Source organism: Neolamprologus brichardi, chromosome 23 (assembly GCF_056152115.1).
Source record: "Neolamprologus brichardi isolate AB-2024 chromosome 23, ASM5615211v1, whole genome shotgun sequence".
Taxonomy (NCBI): domain Eukaryota; kingdom Metazoa; phylum Chordata; class Actinopteri; order Cichliformes; family Cichlidae; genus Neolamprologus; species Neolamprologus brichardi.
Window position 1 is genome coordinate 31,498,296 of NC_142125.1, and position 17,555 is coordinate 31,515,850.

Genomic DNA, 17,555 nt, shown 5'->3' on the forward strand with positions numbered 1-17,555 from the left:
GGATTTAAATGGCTAAATGACCTCCTCAACATGTCTTGAAGTTCTCCAGAGGCCTGGTAATGAGCTCATCATGTGATTCAGGTGTGTTGACCCAGGGTGAGATCTGAAACCTGCAGGACACCGGCCCTCGAGGCCTGGAGTTCGACACCCCTGCTTTAGAACATACAGCAACACGTCGGCATTCTCCCGAATGGTACGCTGTTCGCCCCAGACACCTTACCCGTCCCTTGGCAGTGTTGGGGAGTAACGGAATACATGTACCGCCGTTACGTATTTAAAATACAAAATATGAGTAACTGTATTCCGTTACAGTTACCGTTTAAAAAGGTGGTATTTAGAATACAGTTACTTTGTTGAAATAAATGGATTACACGGCGGTACTTCCCTGTTTCATATTGTGGCGGGTCAGGACTGTTTGGGTTTTGTTTGACAGCTACGTTCTGTTGTTCTAGGTGGCAGCGTTACGGTTGCCATGGTTACAGGGTGACGCTCTCTCTCTCTGCGTGTTTCCTGGGTGAGAGAGCGCCTGTTGTTGTTGTTGTGCTAAGCTAATAGGCAGAATGCTACCGGTATAGCTCTAAAGAATGTAGCATCATAGGCAGTGTAGTCCGTGCTGCAGGGAGAATGGACTGCCATACCCGTTATGTGTCTGTGAGCGAGGGAGGGAGGAAAAGGAAAAGTACGAGCTGTCATCGAGCAAAAATGGGAGCTGGAAGCATGTAAATATAATAATAACCACTGCAGCCAAGAAGAGAGCCTGACGAGCCCAGCTGTAAGTAAGCTATTAAGACTCGACTGTACACCGTGTTCGTGTTTTCCTCCAAAAACAATAAGTTCCGCTGGAGCAGCCTTTCAGCGCCTCTCTCTGTCTCTCGCTAGCAAAGTTGACCCAGACAACAAAGTAAAGCTAGTTTTCGGCTACGAGCCCGACACAGAACCCACCGTATTAGCCAGAGGTCCCTTTACTACGTTTCGGAGCCGCGGACCTTCAGTTACAGTAATAAATCACAGCAATAGTACATTCATGTAGTTGTAAACAGCATGATAATATATTAAGTAATCCAAAGTATTTAGAATACGTTACTCTCATTAAGTAACGTAACGGAATACGTTACAGAATACATTTTGGGGCATGTATTCTGTATTCTGTAATGGAATACATTTTAAAAGTAACCTTCCCAACACTGTCCCTTGGAGAGGATGGCAGCATCAGTATCGGACACCCAGCACTCTCGGCGTAGAAGTTGTGATTACTCACCTGAGGGTTTCACCTTGTCAGAGAGAAAACAGCATGCAGCATCATTGTGTCACCCTCGCAGTTTGGACAGGGATTATTACCGTTTCCCAGAGCCACCAGCTGGAGGTTGGGATGTCCCCCATCGTGATGATGGGTCCCATTACCAGCCCCCTCCAAGATCCATGCACTCGGAGTACTATTTGTTCTCTAGATCCCGACAGCCGAGCCCTGTAGGGGTCAGGAGCGCTAGGGGGCCAGCACCTACAATCCCAGATTTTGTACACCCAAACCCACGAGAGTTTGCAATGCTGAGGATCACATTGGAAAATATCCTCCCAGCAGACGCAACAGAACGGTTCAAGTTCCAGATCATCTTAAGCTGGAGGAGGCCCTGCTTATTGCTGACTCCTATAGCCATTCTAGGCACCCTTACACCAACACAATGGATGCCCTCAACCAGGAGTATGGACAGCCGCATCAACTGGCACTCCAGCGTATTGCAGAGTTAATGGACGGGCCACCTGTTATGTCAGGGGATACCAAGACCTTCAGGATGTTTGCACTAAAGGTACGCTCCCTGGTCAGCATGCTTGCACAATTAGGAAGGAAAGGAATTGTGGAGCTGGAATGTGGGTCCCACGTGTCAAGGTTGAGGTCCACCTTCCGTCGATATATTCATCGTCAAAACATTCCCATTTCTACACTGACTGGCAAGTCGGCACGACACAGTTCAGCTCAAAGAGAGCAGCGTTTCCGAGAGGAGAGGAAAGGAGGAAGTTCACCGGTAAGACAACCACGATACTGTTGAACACTGAGCTCCAAGAATCTGGTGCCCCTCCAATAGCAGCAGCAGCCAAACATTACAAGAAGTATTGTCCTTATTGCAACAGCGTCGATCACTCTTTAAACATTCTGTGAATAAATAACATCCTGTTGTAGTACCTTTCAGTCATTTCACTGGATCTGTAATATCAAACTCTTTCCTTATTGCATTTTTACAGAAACTGAGAATTCCCACAAGCATCATATATAATACCGCTCTCTTCAAGAGCCAAGGGGGAAAAAAAGTCAGCACTGATCGCTTTGTTCTTCAATTGGAGCTCGAAATTTCCCAAAATGTCCTTGATTGGTCTTGTTACAGTTCATACAGAAAAGGGCACATTCTCAAAGGCTAGATCTAATTTTTCATGGAAAAACAGTGTACCATTGTAGCTGTCACTTTATAATGTTAATATGCAGTGAAAGCTCTGTCATGGTCCTGGGTCGGTGACCCAGCGCTTTCAGTTGATGATTATCACTTTCTAGTTTATTTCTGATCTTGTATTGGTTGTTGGTGTTTGGTTGTGTTTATCTTCCCTACCTGCGTCTCCCTCGGTGCTCTGTTCATGTCCCCGTGTTGTTATGTAAAACAGTCTGTGTGTTTCCTGTTTTACTTTGTAGGGTTGTGTCTCGTTATGTCCATTAGTTCCAGCTGTGTCCCCTCCTGTGTGCCATTTCCTGATTACCTAGTGTGTGTATTTATAGTGGGTGTCAGTCTGTGTTCGTTGTCGGCTCGTCTGTGTTTCATGGTGTCTGTTCCTCGTCTGTGTCTCTCTGCCTCCCACCCCATTTGTATGATCCGGTTTGTTATTTAGCTCACCCAGTTTAGGTTTATGTTCTGTCCTGCCCTCAGTTCTGTTATTTGTACACTGTAAATTAAACCCTCACTCTTATCATCATATCGGCTGTCTGCATTTTGGGTCCTCCGTTTCCTCCACACCACACGGCTCACCCCGCCAGCCGTGACAGTACGAGCCGACCACAAGATGGATCCAGCAGCTTTGTCTGGGGAGAGCGACCTCGCACGCATCCAACGCCTGATGGACTGGGTAACCCACACCACCAACGCAAGTGCGAAAGTGGTGGGGTTAAAAGCCATCGAGGCAATCCTGGAAGGGAATTCCTACCTCTGCCAGTTCGAGGGACTTTCGGACTTAATTCGCAACCTGCATAAAGCCCGGGAGGTGGTGCAAGCCCGGGAATCCACAGACTTTGTCCAGCAGCAGCGGACTACGGCCGCCCCGGAACAGCCACGTCAGCTTCTCCCGCCGGAGCCTTTGCCCGGCCCGCCGGAGCCTTTGCTCGGCCCGCCGGAGCCGTCCGCAGGGAGGAGGCGACGATCGCGCCGTCGGCGCGTCACCCCACAGCTGGATGTTAGGACTATAGCACTGCAGGCTGTGGTGAGTGGAAAAGACAATAATCACGAGCTTTCAAATTTAAGGACTGTTTATTCTGGGGCCGTTTTCTGTGCTGCCAGTGAGGATAATGGTGTTTTCCCTGGCTCGCCTGCAACTGTCGTTAATAAGATTGTGTTTCCTGAAGCTCAGTTGGCTGCCCAGCCTGAAGCTCAGTTAGCTGCACAGCAGCCACCAGCTCAGTTAGCCGCTCAGTCGTCACCTCCGTCACATCCAGCCTCACGACCCATAGCCCAGTCAATAGCTCAGTTGGTCATAGACTCATCAGCTCAGCCACCAATTCAGCCATCATCTTCACCAACTCCTCTGGTACAGCAAGCCATAACAGTTCAACCCATAAAGGACAGTTCAACAACTTCTTACTCCAAGCAGAGAGACAAACCTAACAACCATGAAAACGTTCCTCAAGAGCTGGCCAGTTCTGAGACTGAGACGCACTCCAGGGCCTCCCCAGAGGCTGGGTTTCAGCCCCCAGCAGACTCTGGACCCCTGGAGGTAAAGAAGCCAGCTGAGGACTGCACCCGGCTGTCGCTGCCTGAGCTGAGTCAATGCTCGGTGCAGCTGCAGTCAGCTTTGTGTTTGCCAGAGGCCACCGTGCCTGCTGGTTCTGATCTGTTCCTGCCAGAGGCCCGTGCGCCTGCTGGTTCTGATCCGTTCCTGCCAGAGGTCCCCGCGCCTGCTGGTTCTGATCCGTCCCTGCCAGAGGTCCCCGCGCCTGCTGGTTCTGTTCTGTGTGTGCCAGGGGCTCCAGTGCCCACTGGTTCTGAGACTGTTTTCGCTGGGGGGCCCGAGGATCCCGTCCAGCCTCCTGTCTCGTCCGCTGGAGGGCCCGAGGAGCCCGTCCAGCCTCCTGTCTCGTCCGCTGGAGGGCCCGAGGAGCCCGTCCAGTCTTCTGCCTCGTCAGCTGGAGGGCCCGAGGAGCCCGTCCAGCCGCCAGCTGCAGCCTCATCATCCTCGCCGGCTGCCGCTCCATCCACGCCGCCGGCAGCAACAGCAGCTTCATCCACACCGCCGGCAGCCTCCGTGTCTTCATCCTCGCCAGCTGCAGCCTCCGTGTCTTCATCCTCGCCAGCTGCAGCCTCCGTGTCTTCACCCACGCCGTCGCCTGGTCCAGCTCCGGCTTCATCCACGCCGTCGCCTGGTCCAGCTCCGGCTTCATCTACGCCGTCGCCTGGTCCAGCTCCGGCTTCATCCACGCCGTCGCCTGGTCCAGCTCCGGCTTCATCCACGTCGTCGCCTGGTCCAGCTCCGGCTTCATCGTCGCCTGGTCCAGCCTCTGCTTCCGCCTCGCCTGGTCCAGCCTCTGCTTCCGCCTCGCCTGGTCCAGCCTCTGCTTCCGCCTCGCCTGGTCCAGCCTCTGCTTCCGCCTCGCCTGGTCCAGCCTCTGCTTCCGCCTCGCCTGGTCCAGCCTCTGCTTCCGCCTCGCCTGGTCCAGCCTCAGCTTCCGCCTCGTCTGGTGCTGCAGGGGCCACACGACCTTCAGGTCCCAAACTGCCGCCTCGACATCGGCGGTCATCTGCCAGGCCGCTTGTTGGGCGTCATCGTCGATATGGACGTCCTCCCAAACGCCGCCGCTACCTTCCGCGCGGCCGGCCTCCGGACTTGTGTCGCCGCCGCCGTTGCTGTCTGCACGGTCGGCCGCCTGAACTGTTTCCCCGTCGCCGCCGCTGCCGTGTGCACGGTCGGCCGCCTGACCTGTTTCGCCGCCGTTGATGTCCGCACGGTCGGCCGCCTGAACTGTTTCCCCGCCGTTGCTGTCCGCACGGTCGGCCGCCTGAACTGTTTCCCCGTCGCCGCCGTTGCTGTCCGCACGGTCGGCCGCCTGAACTGTTTCCACTTCGCCGCCGCTGCCTCCCGCGCGGTCGGCTTTTGGACCTGAGTTGTCAGCCTCCGGGCCGGCCTCCTGAACTTTATTTTGGGACCCTGTTCGGGAACTCCAGTGTGTGATGTGTTTTGGACAATTCGTTTGGCCCACTGGAGCTTGTTTTTTGTTTGGTTGTGGTCCCTCCGTCCTGGACCCCCCGCCGCCCGCCCTGGGTTGGTCGTCTGTTTTTGTTTTGGGCTGTCTGGAGCCAGCCCTTGGAGGGGGGGTACTGTCATGGTCCTGGGTCGGTGACCCAGCGCTTTCAGTTGATGATTATCACTTTCTAGTTTATTTCTGATCTTGTATTGATTGTTGGTGTTTGGTTGTGTTTATCTTCCCTACCTGCGTCTCCCTCGGTGCTCTGTTCATGTCCCCGTGTTGTTATGTAAAACAGTCTGTGTGTTTCCTGTTTTACTTTGTAGGGTTGTGTCTCGTTATGTCCATTAGTTCCAGCTGTGTCCCCTCCTGTGTGCCATTTCCTGATTACCTAGTGTGTGTATTTATAGTGGGTGTCGGTCTGTGTTCGTTGTCGGCTCGTCTGTGTTTCATGGTGTCTGTTCCTCGTCTGTGTCTCTCTGCCTCCCACCCCATTTGTATGATCCGGTTTGTTATTTAGCTCACCCAGTTTAGGTTTATGTTCTGTCCTGCCCTCAGTTCTGTTATTTGTACACTGTAAATTAAACCCTCACTCTTATCATCATATCGGCTGTCTGCATTTTGGGTCCTCCGTTTCCTCCACACCACACGGCTCACCCCGCCAGCCGTGACAAGCTCTTGTCCAAAGTACACCTGTTATGACTCATTATTGGTATCTTATCTTTATCTAATTAGCCAATCACATGGCAGCAGCTCATTAGTGCATTAAAGCTTTTAGGCATGTAGACATGGTCAGGCTGACCTGCTTACTGCAAACTGGCAGGATGAGGAAATTAGGTGATTTTAGTGACTTTAAAGATGTATCCTTGCTGGTGCTAGGTTGACTGGTTTTATTATTTAAGAAACTGCAGATTTATTGGGTTTTTCCCACAGAACCATCCCCTTGGTTTATAGTGTAATAATATCTTGTAAGCGGCAGTTGTCTGGTCACCCTGACCCAAGTCAATAAAGCATGCTGAAGAATTGTGAAAATAGTGCACCTTTGCCTTGTTGAGCACTGAAGAAATGAAAATAACCTGAAAATACAACATGTGAGAAATGAAGCAGACCTGCCACACAACTTAGGATAGCAAGCGAAAGTAGTTTGGATGAATGTTATTGGGTTGAGCTCAGCTGCTTGTAATAATCTCCTGCTGGCTTCTCTTCTTTTGGCCTTTCTCCCAGTCAGCGCTAGCTAAACGTCAGCCGTAGTATAAAGTAACGTGTGAGGTTAGGAGCTATGAACATGCAGCTTTGTTATCATTAGATTGAGACTGTCAGGACATTCATTTACCCTGGTTATATTTTACTGAATTTCAGTGAATAAGGGGGAGGAAAAGGGAAATTAGTGACAGAAGGAAAGGAGGTAGGTGTTTTAGTCCCTGCTCTCTCTTTCTATCTCTGGTCTTTTATGTCAAAGCAGGAAACACCTGTTGAATGTCAGACAGCCTCTCTCATCAACAGCCTGCTCTTTATTTATAGGATATTCTCTTTGTGTCTACCTCACATCAGTGTGTTTGCCTCTGGGATCATAAAGTCACAGAGAGAAAGCAAGCAAGCAAACAAATGCCACCTCCTTTGCCATGGAAACTTTTGAGTAGAAAACTCTCAGGTTGGGTCCCACAGGACAGACACAATTTCGTTTATGATACATTGTTATCAAAACTTAAATACAGTCAAGTGAGACCTCACAGCTACAAGGCAAGCCCTATGAGGAAGGTATTTTGCTGACAAATTATGATAAGCTCTAAGCATCTGACACACAGGAAGTTTATTTGGACACGTTTGAGCTCTTTTACAGCATAAAGAAAATTTCATATTCACCAGTAAAGTCAATTTTTTCCTTATCTTTGACGGCAATTGTACCTTAAAACGTAATGCGGTACAAATATTGCTTTATTACGTAATATCAGTTAAGGTGAAACTTCTGTATCTGAAAACTGAAGGTGTCAAGGACTCTTCCATATTAGAAAGAGAACTATTTGCAGTATCTTTAATACTACTTTTTCCTCATCAATGACCAAAAAAAGAAGAAAAATCATAGGTAAACTGGACTCTGTGACATTCTAAACATGTTACGTGAATGCACCGCAGCCACACAGTCAGTGCGCGTGCACCACTGTTTTAACCAATTGGGTGTGACGGGGCGGAGCGATTACAGACGTTTCTATTCTATTTTTTCTTTTTTTATGACCGCTTCTAAGGAGAGGGCTCATGTGTCTTACAGGATATGTAACGCACCTTGAGGTTGCTGACCTCCGCGTAACATGTGTCTGCTCCAAAGCCACGGCACATAGCCACGGGGAGCAGTTTTTTATAAGGGGGAAGAGCTGAAGGGAACCTGCGGTGTGAGCGTGGGCTACGATGGAAAAAGTCAGCAAAGACGCCAAGACAAACCCGGCTGCCACCGCGAACTTTTTGTCCAAGATATTTTTCTGGTAAGTTAATAAAACGTCCTGCGGGCTAACGTTGAAACTTGAAAACACGTATAAAGGATGTGGAGAAATGTATATGTTTTCTAAATGTTGTTTTTAAAGTAAGTGGAGCCATAAAACAGCTTAAACCGAAAGTTGCTGAAAACCAGAAGTCGGGTGCTTGGCTATAACGGTTGTCTGGTTTTCGTTACAGAATTTAAACTTTAGGCAAGTCTTTAATGCCAGAAGCATATCCTGTATATTTATTCAAAGCTTTATCGTTGAATTATTTTGAATACCGCCGCTTCAGATGGCAATTGCTTACTCGGGTTTGTATCAAACACAGAGGATGTTTGTTTGTGTGGACGATCAAGCTGTTTTTTGCTTTTTTGTACACGACGGTTTCCTTTACCACTCACATCAAGCTCACGAAGTTTGATTTCTCAATTCCCAGCAAGTTATAACCTCGCGAACAGAAGCAGGACCTCCTAAGTAGAACGTAGCCGTTATTAATACACCTGTGCTCTTTAATCTTTACAGGTAATTGGACGTGTTTACCTTGCACTAGCCCAGTGGCAACGCGCTGTTACCTCTCTTCCAAAGAATCTCCCTTGAGTTCTTACACCAGGGGCGAGTCTAAGTTAAAACCTTTAGGGGGGCTCAGTTCCCAAGGATAATGCCATGCATATAATAAATTCGCTTTAATATTTATGTAAAATGGTGCAACCATTCAGTCCTTTTCACCTTTGGAAACCTAAATTCAATCTGATAAATATTAAAATGTTGCCTTCAAACCCAATCTATTTAGACATTTAAATATAGTACTGTCACAGTGGTAGTGACTGAGGCAAAGGCTCAGTCATGCTGACCACAATTTTCCAAAGTTAAAGAACAGTTTGTAGAAAAGCAGATAAGAGGAGAAGCATCCACAGCTTTTTAAAAAGTCTATTAACCACATAAACTCAGTCCACTGTGCTTTAGACAATTTCTTTTATTTGTTTTTAATGGGTGCTATGATGACAATTAGGGACGCTTGAGCATCCCTTAAAAGAGTCTAAGCTTGTCAGAGTTGTGGTAATTTTTTTAAAAAAGGAAAAAAAAGTCCAACACAATCTACAGACTGACTGTGTAAATCATTGGTAAACACCTCCTATAGCCATTGGTAAACAGTGGTACCAATTTTGGGCCCGATAGTTCTCCGGCGTCATGTTAGTGTCTGCTTTTTGGCATCCGCAAAAATGCATGGAATTAGTTCCAGCTTGGGCCTGGCACGGCTTCAGTGAAAAACACTGTGTGTCCAAAGAGACATTTCTGCATGCAAAATAAACTACAAAGGAGTCAAGAGAGAAAAGGAAATCCATTAAAATGTGACTACAAAACACACAGAGAAATGAAATGGACACGAAGTGAGGTAAACAAGCAACAAAGACCTGCATTTTGGATCCTTACTTTTATGTAAGTGCTGTTGGTTTTTTTTTTTTTTTAATTTGTTTGAACCTGTATATCTATTAATCCATCTGTGCCTCCAGCCCATCATGTTATGAAGTCCTGCTTTACCACACATTTCTCACATTTTAAGTGTTTTTTTTTTTTCATTGCTGCAAGCATATTACATGTTTTTTTGCACGGCTCTAACACCATGTAGTTGATGATCAGCTAAATTAAACCATAAACTGCGGTCTCTCCTCTTTCTTTCGACATCTGCTTCCACTTCCCTCTGACTCTTGGAATTATTTTTCCCTCAGGTGGCTGAATCCTTTGTTCCGGGCGGGGTACAAACGTAGGCTGGAGGAAGATGATATGTACCAAGTGCTTGCAGAGGACCGGTCGGAGAAACTGGGACAGGACCTGCAGAGGTAGAGAAGCTTTACATCTATGTACTAAGACACTATCACATCTGGTGGCTTTGTTAGCTCATTCACATGCGTCTGACTGTGTTGGTGTTGAGTTTGAAGGCTTCTTTGTAACATGGATGAACTGAGGGGCTACACCAAGGTCCGGTATAAGGGATTGAAGCATCAGCCTTTCCAATTAGTAGGTGACCTACTCTACCACCTGAGATACAGCCACCCCAGTATACCTAGGAGTTGGGTCATTTACCCATTTCTAAATGTTAAGTGGTACCACTCACTACCCTCTCCTTCAAGGTACTTGTTATGGGAAATACTTATAACTGACATGTCACTTTTTGGGCTGTTTTTTTTTTTAAAAAATTGTTTTTAACTATATAAATAATATTTTCTCTCTGTACTGTTTGAGAAGCTGTGGCTCAGGGGGTAAAGTAGGTTATCTGCTATTTTGAAGGTTGATGGTTCAATCCCCTGCAAGAGTAGAAATGGACTTTATACATGCTTGTCACCTGTACTGTCTCCAATAGAGAATCTTGTAAGATATAACATTAGATGACAATTTTTATAACATTTTTTTAAAAATAGTGGTGGCATGAGGAAATATAGGGCAGCTGTTTTGGATCACACTTAACGGTGAGATGATCCATTCAGTTCTATGTTGATCTGTGTTTAAGTCACCACATGACAGAAGTTTGGAGGAAATTACACTACACTAAATGTGTTTAACTATGATTTCACTTCAGCTCACCGGTGACTCCGTTTGATCTGAATCAAATTATATGAATAAAACATTTTTTGTATTTTATTATATTTATCCTGGACTTGTATTCATTTATTTTTTCATTATAATTCAGTCAATTTTGGTTTTATTAGTTGTGTTACCCCCCCACTCCAACCCTTGTCTGCAAAGCCTAGGGGTCATGAGGTGTGTAACATGCTGAGGGTGATGGCACAAGTTATATATAAACTGAGACTATAAGCTACAGACAATAAATTGTGTATCAAAGATTTAGATGTTGGATTGGTGTTTGCTATGGGTGAGGTTGGACCAGCCTTAATCAGTGTCTGAAACATCAGCCTTGTTGGAATCAAAGTTGAAATAGTTGTTTCTTGTATTTGCTTTGTGATACTTAGAATTAATGTCTAATAGAAAAATTATTTAACCCTTATGTAGTACTGTACTACTGATTGTCCACAAAGATGAAGCAGGTACAAAACTGCTAGACACACTCTTTATTATCAAGTAGGTGTGTACATGATAGTGGGGAAAACGTGGCTCTGGAGCTGCACAGAGTATAAAGGAGGTGAGATTTTGTTTATTCAGCATCGATGCTGGTGTTGATTCTGTTCATGCTGTGGTGTTCCTTTTGCAAAGGTTTGTTCAGTAAATCTCAAGACGGTTTGACAGTCTCAGTGTTCAGTTTATTTTTCCACCACATGCTAGTCCATGTGTACATGGCACAATGGTTAGCACTGTTGTCTCACAGCAAGAGTGTCCTGGGTTTGAATCCACAGGCCAGTTGCACCCTTTTTGTATAGTTTGCAGGCTCTCCCCTGTGGCTTCCTCTCACAATTGTTACTGGTTACTGTGTTTGTGAATGTGAGCGTGAACAGTCGTGTCTGTAAGCCCTGCGACAGACTGACAACAGACTCGCAAATACTCTGACCTTTAGCCATAGTGCTGAATTTGATGGATGGATGTAAAACAAAACTCTTTTTTTTTTTTTTCTTTTTTTTTTCCCTCGTGGCATTTTCACGAGCACTATCACTTTAAGACATCTATATACTATTTAGTTGTGACTTTCACATTGTGTTGCTGCCATGTTTTAACAAAACAAGATTTAATGTGTTTAGGTTACTTCTGTATATGCTGAAAGCCAACAATCCAGAAAGAAATTTCCATGTAAAGCAGTTTTGTAAATTTTTTCTGCTTCATCTTTGTGGTTTTTATTTTGTGACCTCTGGGAAATCGTAAATAATGGTGATTCAAAAGCTGTGCCTTGTGATTATCAGTCAGTAAAACCGAGCTTCACCAACTATAAATTCCAAGTGAACTGATTGTAGAAAGGCTGTGATGGTGTCTTTCAAGTGAAATTTCTTGTAATGTAGAATCTGTATCTCTTGTACTGTCCTCTGAGCAGGTTGTTCAGTAATATTATTGCAGTTTGCAATCTGCTGTCTAATTTCAAGTGGAACTTGAAACGATCACTATCTGAGTAGGAAATCCTGTGTTTAGGACATCAAAGACTCTTAGTCCAGAGTCAAGATTTGCTGCTTTCTGTCTGCAGTATTGAAATTTGCAGAGACAAAATAAAGACTATAAACTTCCCTGAGAAAGGGAAAGAGAGCTGTGAGTTTTTATTCAGGGATGTAGATATAATTTGTATAATTTCAACAGTTTTCTTTATTTTTGCGGATCTATGGATGAACAGTCTAGTTTCATCCGACTCAATATAAGTGCTGTTGGATCACAACAGACTTGGCGAATGGACAAAAGACTGCGCCGTGAATGAACTTTCCAACTAACAATCAAAAGCCTTGTGGTGCACTCTAACATCCACCTTTATGACTGCAATGGATGTATTAAGTGTTTAAAGACTTACGTAATCAAATGTTTTAATAAATGGAGCCTATAAAAGCTGACATTGTGTCTTGTTTAAGGGTGTCGTTGTTGTTAAGTTGGAACCGCATATTAAGGAATGCTGCAAAGCAACCATAAAAAGCCTTAAGAGGAATGTTAAACACCTATAGCTTTGTTCTTGTAAAGACTTTTCATTTGAAATGATCCAAACAATTGTTGGACCTTTGGCTTTGGTGTAAACATTAGATGTTGTTCAGGTCCATTTTCCTTGTTTTACCCTTTTTGCACCTGTTCAGTGTTTAAGGTGAATTAACCTCTTGATTGGATTTTATGATGACATGATACTGGTCATTCACACTTCTGGCTCTGCTGGCAACCAACACGTAGTAGCTGTGTCCAAACCTCGTTTTGACTGGATAAAAACTGCCAGAGTAAAACTGTTTTCACGTAAATAGTATTTGTGCTAGTCACACCAAAACAATATGAAAGTTTGGAGGTTAAAGAAAAACTAATGTCTGAGACTGATGTTTGAATTTTAACAGGAGGTGATGTAAGGTAAAGCCTATAAAACATCCACAGCAAACTCGTAGAAATGGTTTAATTCTTAACCTGTTTTGTATTTTACCACAGCAGTACAGTCAAGTGACAGGTAGACCTCATTATGTCATCTTTAATTGCTGCTTTGAATTCCAGGATTTATAAGACAAAAGTGGAAAACAACATGAATATGATCTTTCCATGACAGAATCTGGGATCATGAGGTCCAGAGGGCTACCAAAGAGCTGCGGAAGCCTCGACTCACCGGTGTCATTGTTAAGTGTTACTGGAAAGCATATGCAGTGCTGGGGATCTTTACACTAATTGAGGTCAGTGGTGTGTTCATTACAATTAAAAATGAAAAGAAGGAAACTTAAAGCACTGGAGATGTTGATCAGAATCGTTAATCAATGCTGTGTTTACTGTGTATTGACAGTCACTGTTTTTCATCTGTTCTTCATTTCAGGAGACCATTAAAGTCGTCCAGCCAATCTTATTGGGGAAGATTATTGAATACTTTGAGAGTTATGACCCAAATAACACAAGGGCTTTTCATGAGACCTTGGGCTATGCAGCTGGATTGTCTCTCTGCACCATTGGCCTGGCATTGATGCATCACCTCTACTTTTACTATGTGCAGAGGGTAGGCATGAAGATCAGAGTGGCCATGTGTCACATGATTTATAAGAAGGTGAGCAGGAGTCCATGAGCTTGATAAAGGAAAAACCCTTTCTTGTCTAGTTGTTACTAAACTCTATTTAGATTGCATGCGAGGACTGCTAAAGGCCGTACCTGCATTCTTGTGCTTGTATCACCTTGCCAAGTTCTGTCATGTAATACTTTAAGAACTCTGTGGATAGATGTGTGTTTGAGGTGGAGGAATGTTGCTTCACGGATGATCTCTGTTAAAGGCTCTGCATCTGAGCAGTTCAGCCATGGGGAAGACCACCACAGGCCAGATCGTCAACCTGCTCTCCAATGATGTCAACAAGTTTGATGAGGTATGTGAAATTTACATTTTTTAGCAAATAAAAAGCAAAGGCTTGAGACTAGTTGCTAAGTAATAATATTTGCTTTAACCCTTGGATGCAACAATATTTTAACTATAGCTAAACCTCATTTCCAGTGGCACCTTCTAGCACTTTAGCTTCATTTAACTACAGAGACATGGAAGCAGAATGCAACTTTACTGCTATGCAACTACTAATTTTAAAGATGCAGTTGTATTGAATTTATTTTGGATTTTCTTTCTCAAACATACACACCCACTAATTCATCTTTTTTATGTGTGTCACATCAGACTGTTCTGACTCTACTCGCTCAGACAAACTCTGGCAAATCTTTCCTAGCATGAGGTTCAGGCTTAATTACATTCTTGGTATCAAATCCAGTTTCCCTCATTGGAATGTTCAGTTTCCTTTTAATCAGTGTGGGCAGAGACTGCTGTGAAAATGCCAGCTTCTTGGGGGTATTTTGTTCCTTGGCAGCTGGATGTTAATTACACCATGTCATGCTTTCACTGATCTTCATAAAGTCTTTTGAAAGTAGCCATTCCTAAATGGCAGAATTCCCATGCTTCCTTAAAAGATGTATTGCTGTTAAAGTAATATTGCAACTTATTCCAGATATTTTGCTCTGAATAGGTGACGATCTTTCTGCACTTCCTGTGGGTGGGACCGCTCCAGGCAGCTGCAGTCGTTGGGCTGCTGTGGTACGAGATCGGTCCTTCATGCTTGGGAGGCATAGGGGTCCTTTTGATTCTGATGCCTGTCCAAAGCATGTTCGGAAGACTTTTCTCCAAGTTCAGGTAAACCCACAAATGCTCATTCAGTCTTAGATCCCTGAAACTGAGCTGAACTCTGATTTAGCATAACAGAAATGTGTATCTTTGTGGAACTGTAGCAAGAAACTATTGTTTTAGTCTAAAACTCCTGTGATTGGTCTGATTTTATTTCAGTATTTTTGGCTAAATTCCCACCAAAAGAAAAAGGTCTTTTACAGACTTGGTGACGAAAAACATTTTAAGGAATAATTCTGATGGAACTGATGAACATTGATGTTGCATGTTAGATGTTTGGATAGGTTTGTTCAATCGTGAGTTTTCTATTTTGTTTACAGAAGTAAGACTGCTGCTCTGACGGACAGCAGAATCCGCACAATGAATGAAGTGGTGTCTGGAATGAGGATCATTAAGATGTACGCTTGGGAGAAGCCCTTCGCTGCTCTGGTCTCTGAGGTCAGAAGGTAAAAAGATTATGATTATTATTATTATTATTATTATTATTATTATTATTATTATTATTATTATTATTCTGAGTACCAAGAAATGCAAACTTAACTCTCTTTTTGGAGCACATCCTGACCTTAGCTTGGAAACTGTGATAGTTGATGAAGGGTGTTACTCAAAGCTCTGACTTTGAAAATGAACCAAGAAGAAAATGCTTATCTTACCAAACCACTGGCTTAATTAGACACATGTGTCTGGGGCGGGAGTAAGAATGTAAATAAAGGAAAAAGCAGCAGTTTTCTGAGAGCACGTTGTAGTGTAGGGTAACCTTAGAAACCAGTCCAGCTTTTTCCAGTTTGGATACAATACTGATAGCTGGTACTGGTGCTGATTATTGCTACTTTATTGCTAATCTGCATTCCTCAGTAAGAGAAGGAGCGTGAACATCATTCTTTTACTCTGGATGGCATTACCTTGGCCTCCAGTAACACTGTGAGGAACTTTGGAGTTACTTTTGACCAGGATATGTCCTTCAACTCGCATATTAAACAAATATGTAGGACTACTTTCTTTCATTTGTGCAACATCTCTAAAATTAGAAGCATCCTGTCTTAGAGTGACGCTGAAAAACTAGTTCATTACTTCTAGGCTGGACAACAGTTTGGAGTCTGGGTGTTTATTAATATCTATGACAACACTGCATATAGATGCATTTTTCTGTTTTATCGCGAACATTTGAATGTTAGAAAGTAATGTATGGGTTTTTTTTTTTTTGTGAAGGGCTAAGGAATAAGTAACACTGGTCACATTTCATTGTTGGTGTTTTGTGTCCTTCTAGAAATGAGATCTCCAAGATCATGAAGAGCTCCTACCTGCGAGGTCTCAACATGGCTTCATTTTTCTGCGCCAGCAAGCTCATTCTCTTTGTCACATTCGCCATCTATGTCCTCCTGGGAAATACCATCTCAGCCAGCCGTGTATTCGTGACGGTGTCTCTCTACAGTGCAGTGCGACTTACGGTGACGCTCTTCTTCCCTAGTGCTATTGAAAAGCTGTTTGAGAGCCGTGTCAGCGTCCACAGGATTCAGGTACACTGCATTGGTGCTATTTTATGACATGAACGACTTCACTAAAAATCAGTCGAGTCAGCAGACCTTGTAACAGTAAGGTCTGTTGACTTGTTGGAGACGTGCCAAGTACAGTTTCAGTGCAGGTTTAGAATCAGAATACTTGATTGATCCCTAGGGGATCCCATTATAAACAAACATTAACAAAGACAGACAATACACTAACTAAGAATAGCACAATATATACAGGCATATATATACATAAAAGTCACTTACTAATAAATAGCTGAAAAAGAACATGTGCAAGAAGGGTGTAGCTGCTGCAGTAAACAGTGTGTTAAGTGGATGAGGTGTACAGGGAGATGGCCACAGGCAGGAATGATTTCCTGTGTCATTCAGTTGTGCTTTTTGGTAATCTCAGTCTCTCACTGAACGTGCTCGTGTGTTTAAAGTCATTGTCTCTCGCCATGCAGCTTTTGAACAGTTAAAGCCAGCAGAATGTAGCAGTGCTTCTGAAAGTCTGGTTCTGCTTTCAATGAACAGACTCATAAAAGCAGATAAAGGCTTTAGTATCTGCTCATTACACTAATCCCTTAATGTTCAGTCTGGGACTGCTGTTCTCACACAGCATCATCTCAATGGTTCATCTGTGTAAAACAAAGTTCTTCCTCATTTGAAATTTTCTGCCCCTAAACTTGAGTTCAGATTTAAATGGAATTTCCAATGGCATCACTGTGAGTTGTATAATTTTACAAATAATTTACCAGATCACTGTAGTAAAAGGCGGCTCGTTAAACATGTGGCACGTTGGTGCTGTTGTGTAACACTGCATTGGGAAATGATCATGGGAGGGATTTGACTGTCATGGCTGTGTTAGAACTCGGCACTATTGCACTTCTCTCTTTCTGTGGTAAAGGAGTTCTTGACACTGGATGAGATCAGGAAAAACACAGTTGCTCTGCCACAGGATGAGAAGGATGCTGCTGTGGAGATTCAGGATCTGACTTGCTACTGGGACAAGGTTGGATACATGTCACTTACTGCTCTAACCAATCAGAAGACCTCAATTTAACTGAGTGCACACTTGCCCTTTGGCTACACTTTGTTTTGTTCATAGTAACTCTAAACAGCAGACTTTTAAAATGTTTTTTCTGATGTAAGATTTTTATTCTCTTTGCAGAGTTTGGATGCTCCATCTCTGCAGAGCATCTCACTCACACTCAGCTCGAATCAGCTGTTGGCTGTAATTGGACCGGTGGGAGCTGGAAAGGTAAGACATCTACTCGTGTTGCTGTGTAATCTATTTTCTTTGTCATACTCATGCCATATGTGCTGTTATATAAAGCACTTTGCGTACTCAAAGTAGAAAAGGGCTATTTAAAAACCAGTTTACCGTATCTGTGCTTCTA

The 17,555-nt window shown here is 44.2% G+C and overlaps 2 protein-coding genes across 2 annotated transcripts in view; both read left to right on the forward strand.

Moving 5' to 3' along the window:
• Positions 1-2,779: 2,779 nt before the first annotated feature.
• LOC148096262 (uncharacterized) lies at positions 2,780-5,418 on the forward strand. The gene is made up of 4 exons (XM_087836542.1): positions 2,780-3,714; positions 3,757-4,612; positions 4,652-5,073; positions 5,209-5,418. The coding sequence occupies exons 1-4, from the start codon at positions 3,043-3,045 to the stop codon at positions 5,416-5,418; spliced, it is 2,160 nt and encodes a 719-aa protein (XP_087692668.1). The 5' UTR covers positions 2,780-3,042.
• A 2,162-nt stretch (positions 5,419-7,580) lies between these two features.
• Positions 7,581-17,555, forward strand: part of LOC102790989 (ATP-binding cassette subfamily C member 4-like) — a 33,830-nt gene continuing 23,855 nt past the window's right edge. Inside the window, exons 1-10 of the mRNA XM_087835598.1 lie at positions 7,581-7,908; positions 9,630-9,740; positions 13,061-13,181; positions 13,319-13,543; positions 13,764-13,853; positions 14,496-14,659; positions 14,971-15,096; positions 15,918-16,167; positions 17,063-17,167; positions 17,327-17,416. Of these exons, the coding sequence (XP_087691724.1) occupies positions 7,835-7,908; positions 9,630-9,740; positions 13,061-13,181; positions 13,319-13,543; positions 13,764-13,853; positions 14,496-14,659; positions 14,971-15,096; positions 15,918-16,167; positions 17,063-17,167; positions 17,327-17,416 (1,356 nt within the window). The 5' untranslated portion in view covers positions 7,581-7,834. The remainder of the gene's footprint in view (positions 7,909-9,629; positions 9,741-13,060; positions 13,182-13,318; positions 13,544-13,763; positions 13,854-14,495; positions 14,660-14,970; positions 15,097-15,917; positions 16,168-17,062; positions 17,168-17,326; positions 17,417-17,555) is intronic.

Bases quoted from the DNA above. Each gene is read 5' to 3' on its own strand.
- LOC148096262 (XM_087836542.1), top strand. From the start codon at position 3,043: ATGGATCCAGCAGCTTTGTCTGGGGAGAGCGACCTCGCACGCATCCAA. The intron at 3,715-3,756 runs GCTCAGTTGGTC...CCACCAATTCAG, and splicing joins GACCCATAGCCCAGTCAATA to CCATCATCTTCACCAACTCC. The intron at 5,074-5,208 runs TTGTGTCGCCGC...CGGCCGCCTGAA, and splicing joins CGCGCGGCCGGCCTCCGGAC to CTGTTTCCCCGCCGTTGCTG.